General features: G+C 47.2%; 1 protein-coding gene across 2 annotated transcripts in view; it reads left to right on the forward strand.

The window, feature by feature from the left end:
* LOC137646052 (KAT8 regulatory NSL complex subunit 3-like) overlaps positions 1-17,915 on the forward strand; it is a 222,856-nt gene that overhangs the window by 71,483 nt on the left and 133,458 nt on the right. For both annotated transcript variants that reach the window (XM_068379204.1, XM_068379205.1), the window contains one exon: positions 10,335-10,535. In XM_068379204.1, coding sequence (XP_068235305.1) covers positions 10,335-10,535 — 201 coding nt within the window. The remainder of the gene's footprint in view (positions 1-10,334; positions 10,536-17,915) is intronic.

Raw genomic sequence — 17,915 nt, forward strand, 5'->3', positions numbered from 1 at the left:
TTTCCGGTGAGAGTGGGGCTGAGACAGGGATGTGTGATGTCGCCGTGGTTGTTTAACTTGTATGTTGATGGAGTGGTGAGAGATGTGAATGCTCGAGTACTTGGACGAGGATTAAAACTGGTAGGCGAGAATGATCATGAATGGGAGGTAAATCAGTTGTTGTTTGCGGATGATACTGTACCGGTAGCAGACACAGAAGAGAAGCTTGACCGACTAGTGACAGAATTTGGAAGGGTGTGTGAGAGAAGGAAGTTGAGAGTTAATGTGGGTAAGAGTAAGGTTATGAGATGTACGAGAAGGGAAGGTGGTGCAAGGTTGAATGTCATGTTGAATGGAGAGTTACTTGAGGAGGTGGATCAGTTTAAGTACTTGGGGTCTGTTGTTGCAGCAAATGGTGGAGTGGAAGCAGATGTACGTCAGAGAGTGAATGAAGGATGCAAAGTGTTGGGGGCAGTTAAGGGAGTAGTAAAAAATAGAGGGTTGGGCATGAATGTAAAGAGAGTTCTATATGAGAAAGTGATTGTACCAACTGTGATGTATGGATCGGAGTTGTGGGGAATGAAAGTGATGGAGAGACAGAAATTGGATGTGTTTGAGATGAAGTGTCTGAGGAGTATGGCTGGTGTATCTCGAGTTGATAGGGTTAGGAACGAAGTGGTGAGGGTGAGAACGGGTGTAAGAAATGAGTTAGCAGCTAGAGTGGATATGAATGTGTTGAGGTGGTTTGGCCATGTTGAGAGAATGGAAAATGGCTGTCTGCTAAAGAAGGTGATGAATGCAAGAGTTGATGGGAGAAGTACAAGAGGAAGGCCAAGGTTTGGGTGGATGGATGGTGTGAAGAAAGCTCTGGGTGATAGGAGGATAGATGTGAGAGAGGCAAGAGAGCGTGCTAGAAATAGGAATGAATGGCGAGCGATTGTGATGCAGTTCCGGTAGGCCCTGCTGCTTCCTCCGGTGCCTTAGATGACCGCGGAGGTAGCAGCAGTAGGGGACTCAGCAGTATGAAGCTTCATCTCTGGTGGATAACCGGGGAGGTTGGGCTGTGGCACCCTAGCAGTACCAGCTGAACTCGGCTGAGTCCCTGGTTAGGCTGGAGGAATGTAGAGAGTAGAGGTCCCCTTTTTTGTTTTTGTTTCTTGTTGATGTCGGCTACCCCCCAAAATTGGGGGAAGTGCCTTTGGTATATGTATGTGTATGTCCAATACCCCCATATATTGGTATACCGGCCGGACCCCTTAAGGAGGTTGTCTGACAGGAATATGACTTTCAAGGCTGTTTTTCTGTTAGCTCTAGCATTGGCAAAGAGAGCTGGTGAGTTGCATGATCTCTTTTATGCAGTCACCCACGCTGAGTGGTGTAAAGATAGTCTCCTTTAGTTTTGTGCTGGACTTAGTGACAAGTTCCAGAACCCGGCGGCACAAGATCCTAGTTTCGATTCCCTCTCCGTCCCCTCTCATTGGGAGGCATTGGGTGAGGATCAAGAGGAGGTGTTCTTGTGTTCCGTGAGGTTACTGCTGTGCTATCTGTAAAGTACCTGATACCTCAGCCTTGAATGTCGTAAAATTTTCATTAGCACTGGCAGACCCAAGAAAGAAGTCTCAAGGAACACTATCTTTCTTACTTAGCGAAATGATATATGAGGCAGTCTAGTTGCCAGTCAGGACTTGAGCTCACTTGGTCAGGGGAATTAGCCCCACCCTCATTATCAGGAGGAATCTGTCTGTGGTGAAGGCTGGTGTTTTGAATAGACAAACCACCTTCATAGCCTTTTACTTGCATAAGTGCACCCACAAGTCCTTTGACACCTACATGCTTGGACCTGTGGTGGCTGCTTAAGTTGTGTAACCAGCTCAGCTTTCACACTGAACAAGGATGCATCTCATCTCTGGTAATTTGTAGATGTAAGTCTGAAATTAAAGGTGTTATAAGTGGCCATTTTCCTTTATTCTTCTGTCCTCCCCCCTCGGGGACAAAGCGTTTGAAATGTTTCAAGCTGCTTGGACCAGATGCTGCCAAGTTACATTCAGAGCACCATCTTCAATTCCAAGTACAATAAGTAATTCTCCATCCTCATGTAACAAGGAGGAGGATAGTGGGTCTTATAACAATTCAATTAATTAATTATAATACTTGATATGTAACTGACTCGCATCCTCTCTGTGGGATGTACTACCCATATGACAGAAAGATAGGAGGTGGCAGTGGTCCTTGCTTTGAGTCCTTGGAGCTCGAACATTGATCACTTCCAGGAAAGAAATTGATTCCAGTTTGATTCTAGGGGACATCCAGCCCACAAAGAAGTGTCTCTCCACGATTAAAGGCAAAGATTTGTATACTGATAGGAACAAATTACCTATTTTTAAGGTGATTTATATTTTTCATAGCAATACAAACCTAAGTTCTTTAATAGAACTTCCTTCTTCAAACCATCCTTCTGAGTCCTGAGCCGAAAGATCAAAACGAAAGTGAACACTGACTGGAAAGGGGGCAGGGCTTTTCACCCCGCTCCCTATCAAGTTGGAGAATTGCTCATTATCCAACTTTTAGTGACCAATTCTAGCTTGCACTTAAACTATATCTCTAATTAAGGACTCAGGTTTGTATTGCTATGAAAAAAACAAATTAATTTTAACATTTGTGTTTTTTTAGAAATTACTTTGTTCCAACACGGAGTACTTACCTCGAACTACTTTCTTAGGAGTATCTGGGATCTCCTCCCAACCGACCAGAGTTTTGTGTAGTTTACCCTAGTCCCGTTTTCTATGAGGGGTAACCTCAGGTGAAGTGATACGCGCCTGAGGCTAACCCCGGGTCAGAGAGCATGCTTGCTCAGGTCTCGATCTCCAGTAAGTTCTCTGGTCGCGTCGCGATAACATCTCGACACTCTCTCCTTACCCAGTGCGACCCTTTGTGTCCCCAACCCCCTTTGTGTCTCACGCGGCCCCCACGTGGACCCATTGTGTTCATTCTATACTCTTTCCTACCCTTCTCCTTTGTGTTTGTCGTGTAGGGGCAGCTTATGTTCTCCTACAGCCACGTGTCCGGAGTGCGAGTCCTGGAACGAGGTGCAGTGGGTGCGCTTCAGCACCAAGAAGAAGAAGGCGTCCAAGAGGTCACATAGGAAGCCGTGCCTCTCCTCGCCGCTTACTTCTCCCGATGCCTCGTCGGATAGAGCTTCTCAGCCACTTTCCCCTACCCAGAGTAGGGGACGAGGTAAGTCAGTTGTGGAGAAGAGGCCCATTGCTCTTCCCCAGGAGTCTGAGTGGGTGCGGTATAGCACCAAGAAGAAGTAGGCAACGAAGAGGTCGCCTAAGAAGCCGAGCGTCCCTTCCTCCCTTGCTTCGCCGGGCGTCTCGTCTGACCGAGCTTCCCTACCACCCTCCCCTACCCAGAGTAGGGGACGAGGGAAGTCCATTGCGGGGAAGAGGCCCGCGGCCCTTCCCCAAGAGTCTGATCTTCAGGATAGTGGGGTTGTGGGGTCGTTCCAGGCGAGTAAGGGGCCTTAGGGAGGGGCGGAAGTGTGTACGGGAGACGGAGTCCTGGTGCAAGCAGGCCACGTCTCCTCTGATGACCCCATGTGGGGAAAAATGTCCCTAATTCTTCTCCAGCCTCTTTGGCGTGTTTTTCAGTCACTTCTGCAGCCGAGGGCAACGCCGAGAAGGAGCTTTCCCCGCTGTCGGACCCCATTGCGTGGGTTTCCCCCAAGAGCAGTGAGTGGGTGATGGTTCACCGCAACAGGCTGCTGGAGCTAGCTGCGGCGCCGGGTCCTTCAAGTTGGCGTCCGAGGACGAGCTCCCCGGATAGATACTCCTCCGACAGCAGCGGCACCCAACGGAGGGACTCATCTTGGCAGGTTCCAGTCGACAGGCGTAAGACCGCGTAGGTTCCGGCTCCATCCGCCCAGCGGAGAGTGTCGCCCCTTCGGTCTGGCAGTCGAGTCCTGACCTCCAAAGGCCACCTAGCTCGTCACGAGCGCAGCCCTTGGCTTTCCTCGACGGGCAGGCCCGCAGATACGAGAACCTCCGGAAGAGATGTTGGACCCAGGACGGAGGCCCCCGTCCCGACGGCGATGTCCATCCTTCGACGGGAACCCCCGCGAGAGCGTCGGTCCAGGACTCCCCCACATGCGAGGTCCTCCGTCGGAGTACCCCCGTCACATGTGTCAGCGCGCCCGTCGGAGGATCTCCCAGAAGGAGGCACAGAGGAAGTCGTCCCCCTAGGGAAGAATGGGTGCGTGTCGCCATCCCATGCAGACACCTCCTGGGAGCTTCAGCAGTTCCGGGTACCTCTGGCTGGCTCCCAAGGGCTCGTTCTCCCGCTCAGAAGTACGCTTCCTACAGCAGGCTCTGGCAGACCGGCATAAGTCCGCGAAAGTTCCGACTCCTTCCGCCCAGCGGAGAGTCGCAGCTTCTGTCTGGCAGCCGTGTCCCAGCCTCCAAGACTTCGACAGGCCGGCCAGAACGTGAAAGACAACCAGCAGCCACGAGGAAGCCCGCAGCAGCTTGGTCCTCCATGGGGAGAGACAAGTCCAGGACGGAGGCCTCCGTCCCAGCGGCGATGCCCGTCCTCCATCCAGAACCGCCGGTCGTACCATGACAAAGGATGCCTTCACCCCAAGCGGGGCCCCCCGTCGTAGGTGCTCCTTCTCAGGCAGAAGGGCATCCGACGGAAGGCTCAGCGGACGGGGCCCCCGCGTACAGAAAAGTACTAGCCCTCATCAGACGGCACCACAGTCTGGACGAACCGAAGCCCGTGACGGATGAGGACTGGCTCTCGGGCTTCACCAGGTTGGTAGATACCCCCGTGCAGCAGAGGCCCTCACTGGCTGGCTCCCTAGAGCTCCTTCACCATCCTCGTGGTACGATTCCTCCAGCAGACCCGATCATCGACGGAAGTCATCGCACCAGGTCTCGGTCGACAGGCATAAGCCCGCGAAGGTTCCGACTTCTCCCGCCCAGCGGAGAGAGTCGTCCCTTCGAACTGGCAGCCTTGTCCCGGCCTCCGGTTCTTCGATGGGCTGCCCTGAACGAAGGAACCAACCAGCCAGCACGGGGAAGCCCGCGGCTCCATGGATCTCCGTAGGAGCTCTATCCGTCCAGTGGAGGCAGCTGCTGGCTCGACCCGGCAGCATGGCATCCATACCCGGTACCATGACAGCTCCATTCAGGCTTCGTGGTCAACCGCTGGTATACCAAGGTATTCACACCCCACGGATTCCCCGGGAGGGGGTAGACCCATGACGGATACCTCCGTCCCGGTGGCTCCATCCGTGATGGAGCTAGCCGCTCCATCGTCCCGGCCAGCTCCATCCAAGCATTGGAGGTGGCCGCTGACACACCCATGACGGCTACCTCCGTCCCGGCGGCTCCATCCGTGCAGCCGTGCTATCGTCCCGGCCAGCCCATCCAAGCATCGGAGGCGGCCGCTGACATGGCAGGGTACTTAAACCCCACGGATTTCCCCGGGAGGGGTTAGACCCATGACGGCTAACCACGTTCCTGACGGCTCCATCCGTGACGAAGGCAAAGTGGTTTTCCCCCTAGCGGGTAGAACAGGGCTATTGCCTCTCCAGTGCCTGCCTCAGTGGCCGCTGGAGAAGGGCCCCCCCTGCCGACGCCTCAGGTGGGGGGATGCCTCAAACGATCTTGGCAAGCATGGCGGGACCACGGAGCGGATCCGTGGACCGTAGCAGTACTAAAGGAGGGGTACAGGCTGCCCTTCCTTGCGGACCCCCACCTCGGATCCCAGATCAACAGGCGGAGTGGTTGGCACCCAAGGACCCCTTGAGAGTAGCAGTATTGCAGGAAGAAGGCTCGGCAATGCTGGCGAAAGGGGCAGTAGAACCAGTCAAGAAACCGGGTCCAGGGTTCTACAGCAGGCTCTTCCTGGTGGAGAAGACGACAGGGGTCTGGAGACCGGTCATAGACCTTTCAGCCCTCAACAAATTTGTGTGCAACACCGACTTCAAGATGGACACTCCGAAGTCGGTCCTTGCGGCCTTGAAGGAGGAGGACTTCATGAGGTCCATAGGCCTCAAAGACGTCTACTTCCAGGTCCCTGTCCATCCCTCCAGCAGGAAGTTCCTAAGGGTAAAATGGAGTACCCAAACGTTGCAGTTAAAAACCCTATGCTTCGGACTGTCGACAGCCCTCAGGGCTTCACGGGGGTCTTCGCAACAGTTTCAGACTGGGCGCACGAACAGGGCGTCCGCCAGATTCGGTACCTAGATGACTGGTTGTTGCTTTCAGCCTCAGAGGAAGTACTGAGGGAACAAGGCGCGAAGCTCCTGCAGTTCTGCAACGTCTTGAGTATCATCATCAATCTGGAGAAGTCCCAGCTGATACCCTCCACCAGGATGGCCTACCTAGGGTTGGTCCTAGACTCCTGGATGGCGAGGGCCTTTCCCTCCGCGGAGAGACTGGACAACCTGAAACAGATACTCTGGCCCTTCCTGTCGGGCCAGCCCAGGAGAGCCAGGGACTGGCAAAGACTGATAGGATTCCCCGCACAAGATAGTCCTGGTGTCCCCGGAGACGAAGGAAGTCATGGAGTGGTGGCACGTCAGAACGAACACTCTCAAGGGAATGCCCTTCGCAACTGACCCTCTGGAGATGCTCCTGTTCACGGACGCAACCAAGGAGGGCTTTGATGCCCATCTTCTCGACAAAACGGCAAAAAGTAAATGGGAAGTCGAGGAGACGAACCTGCACATAAACGTGCTGGAGATGAGGACCGTACAAAGGGCGTGCCTAGAGTTCGTCCATCTACCCCGGGGAAGCACCGTGGCTCCGGTGTGCGGCAACACCACGGTGGTGGCCTTCGTGAAAAAGCAAGGAGGACTGAAGTCGAAGGAACGGTGCAGTCTCACGGTGGAGTTCCTAGGATGGGCCGAAGTGGAACAATCAATTTTTCAGCCAGGTTCTCTCCGGGGAAGAGGAACGTCCTGGCCGACGGCCTCGGAAGGATGGGTCAAGTGGTAGGGCCCGAGTGGTCCCTACACCCAGAAGTGGTCAAAACCCTCTTCCTGAAGTGGGTCTCGCCGGTTATAGACCTCTTCGTCACGAGACTAAACGCACAGCTCCCCGTGTTTTGTTTTCCTGTGCCAGATCCAGCAGCAGCGTTCGAGGACGCCTTCCAACACCCTTGGGGCAACCTCAACGTTAACGACTTCCCACCCTTCGGGATGATCAGACAGGTCCTCACAGGGTGAGACGGACGGCCAACCTGTGGGTGACTTTGGTAGCGTCCTGGTGGCCAGAGAGAGAGTGGTTCGCGGATCTAAAGGAACTGGCACGCCTTCCACCTGGGCCACTTCCAGACAGACCAGACCTTCTCCGGCAGCCTCACTTCCAGAAGTTCCATGTAAACCCTCGGTCTCTCTGCCTTCAAGTGTGGAGGTTATCGAGCGTCTCCTAAGAAAGGAAGGATTTCCGTCGAGGACGGCATCAAGGATGTCAGGGTACCTGAGGCGTTGGTCAGTCGAGAGTGTACCAGGCGTAGTGGGCTACCTTTTCTAAGGGGTGATCCTCGAAGAACATCAGGCCGTTAGGGGCCTCCATTCACAAGATAGCAGACTTCTTGGTCTATCTCAGGGACGAAGTGGGCACGTCCATCCCAAGTCTTCCTCTTGAAGGACCTAGACCTAGGTGCCTCCAGATATATCTCGACGCTCATCAAGAGCTTCGAGCAGTCGTGTTCCCCCCAAGCCGCTAGAGTGCTCCAGGGGGATGTGGCTAGGGTACTGAAGATGCTTTCGGAACCTCCCTTCGAGCCTCTAAAAGACATTCTAGACAAGGAGCTCACCCTCAAGGCAGTCTTTCATTTAGCTCGGGCATCAGCAAAGAGTAGGTGAGATTCATGGCCTGTCGTACGAGATCTCACACTCGAAGGGCTGGCGAGAAGCTACCTTCAGATTCTTACCCTCCTTCGTAGCCAAGACTCAGAATCCAGCTGCTTGGGACCCCAAAGTTGAATGGTTCTCAGTGCCAGCTATCCCTCGCTCGGACAACCCGAGGGACTTGCTGCTGTGCCCTGTGAGGGCAGTATGGCAGTATTTAGAGAGGACAGCTAGACTTCGTCCCGAGATCAAGAGTCTGTTCATTTTCCTCGGGACTGTGAAGAAGCCAGTCTCCAAGAACACTATCTCCTGGCTAAGGCAAGTGATCGTCAGGCCCTACAGTAGTGCAGGGGTCCCCCTTCCAGGAAAGCCCAGACCCCACGACATTAGGAGTCTAAATACTTCATTGGCGTTTGAGAAAAACATGGCAGTGGGCCAAATCCTGAGGGCAGGTACTTGGTCTAGCCAGTCGACCTTTACAGCTCACTACTTGAAGGACTATTCGAGAAAGTCCCTGGACGGGTTCTCGCTTGGCCCCGTCATTTCCGCGCTCCAAACGGTTTAAAGGTGTAGCCCCAGTGGTAACTGCGGGTAGTAAGTCCGAGAGACACAGGTTCCTTCCTGAGCCCCCTTGTTCTTCCTTCCCCTATTCCCTTACCGGAATTGACTCGGGTAGCCCCCTGAAACTGCCATGGGATACACTATCATTGGAAGGACATGTCTCCTAGGATTCTTGCAGAAGTGAGTTTCTTAGACACTAAGATGGTTTTTTGCGTAGTTTTTCCTATTTTCTCGTGTTTTCTTTGAGGTCAGCAGAATCTAGTCTCCTACCTACTGTAGGTTCCTCTTCTATACTCATCATGGTCTCTAGGTCCTGAAGGACACTCCCACCTCCTAAGCTAAGGTATAAGTCTCCTAAGAAAGTAGTTCGAGGTAAGTACTCCGTGTTGGAACAAATCACAAATTTTAAGTAATTTGTATTTTACCTAACAGTACTTACCTCTAACTACTTTCGGGTAATGGCCCGCCCATCCTACCACGAGTGCCTTGCTGGACTTCATAGATACCTAAGCTATCAAAAACTTACTGGAGATCAAGACCTGAGCAAGCATGCTCTCTGACCCGGGGTTAGCCTCAGGGCGCGTATCACGCCACCTGAGGTTACCCCTCATAGAAAACGGGACTAGGGTAAATTACACAAAACTCTGGTCGGTTGGGAGGAGATCCCAGATACTCCTAAGAAAGTAGATCGAGGTAAGTACTGTTATGAAAAATACAAATTACTTAAAATTTGTGATTTTAAGTTACTCTTTCTGTATTTACCTCCCAGCTCAGTCCTTGGGCCAAGGGTCAAAAGTGACTTGATACATTGCGGCATGCCCACCTACCTCCTGCTAGCTACCATACCTACATTGTTAAAAATTCAATGGTTGTTCCTGCTCACTGAAGATATACTCCAGTTAAAAAGACTCAGGTTTGCATAGTTTGGAAAAGTACAAATTACCTAGAATACTTGTGATTTAATTTCATTGAGACAGATAATTATTTGTTTTTACATTGAATTTTAATTGATTTAAGTGAGTTTCACATTTGACTTATTACTGTATTTTTTTTTAACTTTTCCTTGTTAGAAAATTTTTAGTATTAAGTTTATAACACTTGCCTATGTTTACTCACTATAGTACCCATCTACATCTACCACTTTTATTAAATTAGTTAGAAAGGTTATAATCCTACAAAAAATTAGTGCACCAACTCATATGTGTATAAGATTGATAACATGATCCTTGAAACAGCACTAACGTAAAGACCTATCATACAAATGTTATGAGCAGAATCAAGGAATTTCTCAACAACATTGAAAATTGAAAGTGGATCAAAAGACAGTTTGCTAAGAAACATTAAAAACTCAGTTGGCAATAAGCAAAGATATAGTTACCTCAACCATATTTACTTAATGGAGTTACATTATAAAGTTTCCAACGGATGCAGGAAGGGCTTCTTTTGGATTCATTATAGAATGTTTTTGATGCACTGTACTTTTCCTTGATTTTACATAAGAAAAATTAGATACAAGGGGGGATGTCTTATTCATCCCTCATCTATTTGGTTGCTGAGTAGAAGCTTTGTTTTCTTGTGACTGATTAGCTGATCTGTGTACATAATTGAAGCTTTAACAAATTAAAACTTTTGTCTTGTACATAGGTGGTTTACTACTTGTGATACCTATTAAGATTACCTCTGTTACATGGTTCTTCATTTAGCAGAAGCAGGGACTTAACTGTTAAGAGTTTTAACCTAGAAAGAAATTCAGAATAATTATGAATTACTGGTTTTTGTTAAAAAAAAATCATACTCTGGTATAAAAATAGTGTAAACTACACAAAATTCTGGTCGGATGGGAGGAAATCCCAGATATGCCTAAGAAAGTAGTTCGAGGTAAGTACTGTTAGGAAAAATACAAATTACTTAAAATTTTTGATTTTTCCCTTTTCAGATATGATGAAGTAAGTGATGTTGATGGTGAACCAGCACCTCTGCCACCATTGCCTTATGATTTGAGCAAGGCTCAGCAAGTAATGAGTGAGTGTGAAAGGCATGTTGTGTTTGCTCGACTTGATCAAATAAAGATGGAAAATAAGCCAGAAGAAACAAAACCAGCAGATGATGAAGAAGACTGGGAAGAAAAGATACCAAAGTAAGTGCAAATGCAAATTATATTATTGTTATGAAGTTGGGTCATGCTGTGCTATCTGTGTGTTCTTTTCTTTCTTATTTTGAATCCTTGCAATTGCTTCTTATGGTAAGCAGTCTTTCATTTCTTTATTAAGACAAGTCTCATGAATAACTTGCAATTTACTTTTTCAAGTCTGTCTTTTTGATAGACCTCTCTGCTGCTTATAGTCAAATTTGTTTACTTTTAGTCTTTTCATAATACTTTCTTGTTTCCACTATCCAAAATGAAGTTATAAGTTTGTTCCAATTTGTTTTCTCAAAATGCTGCTAAATTTAATTTGAGCAAACTGTAACTCCTATTCTCAAGGTTGTCCTTGGGAAAGCTGAATCTAAAGGAATATAATATATACTTTATTCAAGTGTGGTTGTATTTAATAATCATGGTATTACACATGGTAATAAATATTTTTTGATTTTTATGTACATATACAAATAATTATACACATTACATTATAATTATTAAGAGATATAAAAAGTAATGTAAATTTAAGCTAGAATTGGTGAGAAAATAATGGTATCTATTAATACTTTTAAAACTTCTTCCATGAAGAAAATTATGAATGTTACTTTACTCAATTTAGTGATTCATTTGTCTATAAACAAGACAAATGACTTAAATCTTTTTTTGTCATTAATAATGTTTCCAAAAACTTCAGTTCCCTTGAAAAAAAAAACTATAATTTCCTGCCAATGGTACTGAGCAAGTGCAGGCATATTCTTTGATCTCTTACAACCAATATTGTCATTCCTTGTATTATTTGACTTAATCTTATAAATCATCATTCTTAGTGCTTCATTTGACTATCTCATTTTTGATTAACCATGTTTCTCTCTTTTACTTATACTTTTAGTGTTTTCTGTACCTGTACTTTCATTAGAAGGTGAGAAGGTGAATCGTGATTATTCTATGGTAACTGTAGAAGGTGAAGCACCTAACTATTTACAACTGATTTTTAACAACCAGCCAATTCCTTCTGGTCTGGTACGGTTAGCCAGAGTTTTAAATGTAATACATTTCTTGTACTGTATATTGTATGCAAGAGAAGCCAGTATTATTACGCTTTGACCATAGTGTCAGGTTTCCATATGCTGTATTCCTGGAATGTTGGTCAAAGCCTTCTCATTAGCAGCAGGAGGAACAACAGGAAGGGTTTAGACATTGTTCCTTCTGTCTAAGTGAGGCTGTTTGCTTTCAGAGGGAAATTTGGTTTGTGTGTGCATTTGCTATCTCAGAAGCCTTGCCCTGTCATTAGCCTTCTGGTTTACTTGTTGGAGTACTTGGAGCTGATATTGCCCCTCAAACACTTGGACTGGTTTCTGTGGGGTGAGAGTGGCCTTTCAGTAATTTTGTAGTATTCCCATCTCCTACATAGAACTTATGCATCTTTCTAAGGTAACATATTTATTATAAGTCTGTAGGAGAGGTGTAATAACTGGCTCTTCTATCTCTTTTTTTTTTGTTCCTCTCTCGAGGTGATGCAGCAGCTGCAATCGTTACATAATAGTCGGACATATGATGCTGGTGAGTTACATGATGGAGCACTTGTTTGAAGACTACATATGCTAACAAACTAAACCTCCATCCTCTTGGCAAGAGGCAGGATTGGATGGTATCTTTCCAAACATTTCTCTTGATGTGCCTGGTTTGACACTGTCAATATCAAATAAATGTTAGGGAGTTACGGTTTCCAGTTCCTTGTACTAGCTTCCTTTTAAGTCTGTATTTTCCAGTTCCCTAGTATTAGCATATTTTAAGCCAGCATTTTCCAGTTCCTAGTACTAGCTTTCTTTTAAGCCAGTACTTTTTAAGTTTCTTATATTTATTACAGGGCTGAATGACCTCACTGGTCCCAGTGCCTGGCTTCTGGCCTAAAATTTGAATTACAATTCCAATTGTGTTGATGAGGTTGATGGAGTGAGCTTTATATTTAAGATATCTGTGTCAGACACAATTCCCTTCATATCTCAGAAGACACAGGTACTGATGCTAAATGTTAATCCTTTCTAGTTGATCTTCTAGATATCATTTCATAAAAAGAAGTAATACAGAACAATAAATTGTTGCCAACCAGGTGTCTTTACCACTTTAATCCCTCTCACCTACTTTGTAATTTGGCCTTGTTACAAATAAAGAATTTGTAGTGGAACATGTATGATTTTTTTGAAACCCCTTTACCTTTTGTATATAGAATCTTTACTTACAATTTCACTTCTTGTTTCTCACTCCCACTTTTTTAATGCTCACAAGAATGATTTGTGGTTGCGTAGCCTTCTAAGATAGCTCTGTTCATGTTTTGTTTTTTCCATCTTGCTACCCAACCTATTTTAAATTTTACTTCATTGTGCGATAGTTCATATGGTCAAAATTCATAAGTCAAATTTAGTCATATTAGTGGGTACTATAAACTCAGGATTCCCCAATGCCTGGGTAGTACTAAGTTCAAACTGTCATTTTTTTTAGGGGAAAAATGCTTAAAATAATTTTGGTTATGAAATATGTACTAATTATATGTAATGGTTTATATGAATATTTTTTTTTATATTAGTTATTTTCTAATTTTGTAGGTACAACTTTAGTTGCAAGATGTAAGTTAAATTGGTTTGAATTTGTCACCAATTATATAGTAATAGTGAAAGGATAGATTTCTCTTGAAGCATGTGATTTACACTAGCTAGAAAATGCATCGAGATATCCAAGATTAAGATGACTTGGACTTATGATGAGAAGGAATAAGGAACAGCTAGTCTGAAAAGTAGTGCTTATGTAAAAAGGATGTTTTCAATATTAATCTTACCCGATAATCATGTAGCTGTCAACTCTGTTGCCGACAGAAATCTACGGTCGGGATACGCCAGCGATCGCTATACAGGTGGGGGTGAACACAACAGCGCCATCTGTGGTCAGGTACTCCAGTACTTCTTGTCAACACCACCTCAATTTTTCCTCTGTCGTGCCTCCGGCTAGACCTACATGGATACGCTGTTGATTCTGGAGTTATTGCTCACGATTTGGTGATGTATTTGCTCTAGAGTTTAGCCTTCGCTATTCAGGAAGCTTTATCATTAGCTTAGCAAGTTTTTGGAATTAATTTGATTTAATTTTTTATTTAATTTTGGTGACGAAGAGAGTATGAACTCTCTTTCACTTTTAATGGCCGACCCTTCCCTTAGACGGAAGTGTTGGTGTCGAAGAGAGTATAGACTCTCTTTCTTAATTTTGCTTAACAAAAGTTATAGATTTATTTTATATCTCTCCGCCTTTTATAGGCCTCTTCGATTAACTTCCTTTTATTATAAACTTATTAAAATTAATTTTTATATTTGTTTATATTCGACCTTTCCTAATAGTAGGCGGTCTTTTCTTGGAACCGAAGTTAATTAACATTGAGCCCGTCATTTCGTTTTTACCTGTTAACATATTATGCTATTTTAATGTTTTTGAAAGAATTTCTTTGATAGTCTCGTACTGTTTTCAAAGTTGAACTAACGTTTTGTTTTGTCTCTGCAGTTGTTGACGTTCAGAACGTTCAACTTGCGCTCTATCGTTACGATAGAGAGAGAGTATTCACGGTGTCACGTTGCAGTAAGAGTAAACCGATTCTAGCGTTTTGTTCATTCTTTCTTAGCTTAAATGGTTTTAATTCTAATAAAGGAACTTTTTATTTGGGAAATCTTTCAGTTTTTTTTTTCCTTTGACAATAATATGTTTTAACGATATATATAATTGGGCTCATCTCTCAGGTTCTAAGTCAAGAGAGAGAGAGAGAGAGAGATAGAGACGGAGGGAGAGAGAGGAGGATAAACGTTTCGTTCAAGCGGGTAACGTTGTTATCGTTTTTGCTCTTCTCCCTAGTCTCTTTAGGGGAAGAAGGTAAACGTTTCTAGAGTTTTATTCTTGTTCCCAGGCTTTATGCGGTGAGAGATTTTAAACGTAGTTTATTTGATCTAGTTTAGTCTCTTTTCCAGCCACTGAATTATTTATCTTTCATTATGTTTTTCTGTTACATTGTAATACTGTTTTCGCAATTACTAACTTTTAATGAAGGATAGAATTGCGTGTTTCAGGTACAAACCACTTAAAGTTTCGAGTTCAGTGAAATAAGTGCAAACAGAAAATCAAAAGTGATAAAGTGATAAGCGCAAAGTGTTACAGTGTTGCGTTCGAGGGTTCGTCTGTTCGTGCCAGTTGTTCGCCTAGTCTGGGACCTCTTACAAGCTCCCAAGCCAGGGGAGAAGTAACGTCGAAGGACTTATGGGTTCATCAGGCCTTGATCGACGAACAGACGTTTCCCTCCGTGGTTTCGGGTGTAACCAACTCACGTAGCCGACGTGATCACCCCACCCACACAAAGACGAGAGAGCCCATTTATTCCTCGTCTGCGGAAGAGGTTTCTTGCAGAAACCATGGACCAAATCTTGCAGCTTTTAAGTGCAAGTCGGTCCCTTCCGCGCAAGTCCAACTCCTAGGTGGAGCCATTAGCACTGGGTCAGTTCGGACTTGCTGCAGTACGACAACTGCACACCTCCCAGAGAGGCAAGGTGGTACCGCAACAGGCAGTAACTCCGTCTGTTGCCGCACCAGCTGTTTTAGACCCTCAGTCTCAACGGACAGTAGCTCCGTTTGTTGTTGTCTTTCTTAGACTCTAGTGGTCTATGCTGCAGACAATGCAGTCTCAGCTTGCGGTGTTGATGCAGGAGTTTCAGGCAGAGAAGGTTAACACACCTCCTCCTGCGAGCGCTCCTCCACCTCTGCGCAGTCCACCCTGCCAGACGTATGATGTTGAGGCTCCTCCTGCCTCCATGCGTGAGCTGCCGCATTGGGAGTTGCCAGGTACCAGCGCTATGCAGCAACCTCCACTTTCCTTGAGGCAGGAGCCTCTTGCTATGCGGCAACCTTCTCAACCCTTGAGGCAGGAGCCTCAACTCTTGAGGCAAGAGCCTCAACTCTTGAGGCAAGAACCTCAACTCTTGAGGCAAGAACCTCAACTCTTGAGGCAAGAGCCTCAACTCTTGAGGCAAGAGCCTCAACTCACCTCCTCTTCCCTTGAGGCAGGAGCCTCATGCGTTGCGGCAACCTCCTCAACCCTTGAGGCAGGAGCCTCTACTCTTGAGGCAAGAGCTTCAACTCTTGAGGCAAGAGCTTCAACTCTTGAGGCAAGAACCTCAACTCTTGAGACAAGAGCCTCAACTCTTGAGGCAAGAACCTCAACTCTTGAGGCAAGAGCCTCAACTCTTGAGGCAAGAGCCTCAACTCTTGAGGCAAGAGCCTCAACTCTTGAGGCAAGAGCCTCAACTCACCTCCTCTTCCCTTGAGGCAGGAGCCTCATGCGTTGCGGCAACCTCCTCCATCCTTGAGGCAGCAGCCTCATGCGTTGCAGCAACCTCCACCATCCTTGAGGCAGCAGCCTCAGGCTATGCGGCATCCTCCTCAACCCATGAGGCAGGAGCCTCATGCTATGAGGAGCCTCATGCTATGCGGCATCCTCCTCAACCCATGAGGCAGGGACCTCATGCTATGAGGAGCCTCATGCTATGCGGCATCCTCCTCAACCCATGAGGCAGGAGCCTCATGCTATGCGGCAACCTCCTCTACCCATGAGGCAGGAGCCTCATGCTATGCGGCATCCTCCTCAACCCATGAGGCAGGAGCCTCATGCTATGCGGCATCCTCCTCAACCCATGAGGCAGGAGTCTCATGCTATGAGGAGCCTCATGCTATGCGGCATCCTCCTCAAACCATGAGGCAGGAGCCTCATGCTATGCGGCAACCGCCTCAACCCATGAGGCAGGAGCCTCATACTATGCGGCATCCTCCTCAACGCATGCGGCATGAGCCTCATCCCTTGCAGCATGAGCCTCATCCCATGCAGCATGAGCCTCATACCATGCAGCATGAGCCTCATCCCATGCAGCATGAGCCTCTTCCCATGCAGCATAAGCCGCACGCCATGCAACATGCTCTGCTTACCTTACAGCATGCTCTACATACAGCATGCTCTGCATACAGCATGCTCTGCATACCTTACCGCATGCTCCTCAGTCACACATCTTTGGTTGTTGCCAACTCACTAGACTGTCAAGCAGTTTCATAACGTTGCCTTCTAGTCTGCTGCTTTTGCACCAGTGAAACCCTCACTGAGAGAACTTAGCTTTTCTCGGATATGGTTCCTGTAGATGAGAAAGTGCTATTCTCCCTCCTTCTGATATTCCCTTGAGGACTCTGTCATTTGGAGAGGAGCCTTTAGCTGCTTAGCCTCCTATGGACTTTTATTTAAGCATAACATGCTTCCAGGGAGGGTAATGGTTCCACTTCAGTCGCTAACCCCGTCTGTTACCACACCTGTTCCCATAGACCTTGAGCTTTGTTGCAAGACATGCAGTCCAAGCTTAGTCCTTGTTAGAGGATTTTTTTTGTTTACGGAGTCAGTGTGTCACTGGGAAGACGTTCAACAACCAGCAGAAGTGACTTGTTGTGACGCAGTGCGGCAACCTCAGCAACCCGATAAGGAGTTGTCTGTACGACCCAGACAGTCTAGACAGCTTCGGGTTGTCGCTGTACTTCCTCGCTTCCCCATGGTTGACAGTTCACAGACTGTGCAGCAGTACCATGATCTTGTGTCCGGCTCCGTCAGACGACTAGCTTTTAAGAGCTCCCACAAGTCGTCGCTGTCTGGAGATTCTCAGATGGACTATGGATCTGACCAAGGAACTGGGCCTCCTGGTCAATTTTGAGGAGTCCCAGCTCGTCCCATCCCAGACCATTGTCTACCTGGGTATGGATCTTCAGAGTCGAGCTTTTCGGGCTTTTCCGTCGGCCCCAAGGATCTACTAAGCCCTAGAATGCATCCAGAGCATGCTGAGAAGGAACCGATGCTCAGTCAGGTAGTGGATGAGTCTAACAGGGACACTTTCATCGCTGGCACTGTTCATCGAGTTAGGGAGACGCCACCTCCTCCCCCTTCAGTATCATCTAGCGGCTCACTGGATAAAGGACATGACGCTAGAGACGGTCTCAGTTCCTGTTTCCGAAGAGAGGAGGTCTACTCTCACGTGGTGAAAGAACAGCTTTCTTCTCAAGGAAGTCTACCTTTGGCTGTTCAGAAACCCGACCGCCGTCTCTTCTCTGACGCATCAGACACGGGCTGGGGTGCGACTTTGGACGGACAGGAATGCTCGGGAACATGGAATCAGGAGCTAAGGACACTTCACATCTATTGCAAGGAGCTGTTGGCGGTTCATCTGGCCTTGATAAACTTCAAGTCCCTCCAGCTTAACAAGGTGGTGGAGGTGGACTCTGAGAACACCACAGCCTTGGCTTACATCTCCAAGCAGGGAGGGACTC

This window comes from Palaemon carinicauda, chromosome 8, assembly GCF_036898095.1.
Source record: "Palaemon carinicauda isolate YSFRI2023 chromosome 8, ASM3689809v2, whole genome shotgun sequence".
In the NCBI taxonomy this organism is placed as follows: domain Eukaryota; kingdom Metazoa; phylum Arthropoda; class Malacostraca; order Decapoda; family Palaemonidae; genus Palaemon; species Palaemon carinicauda.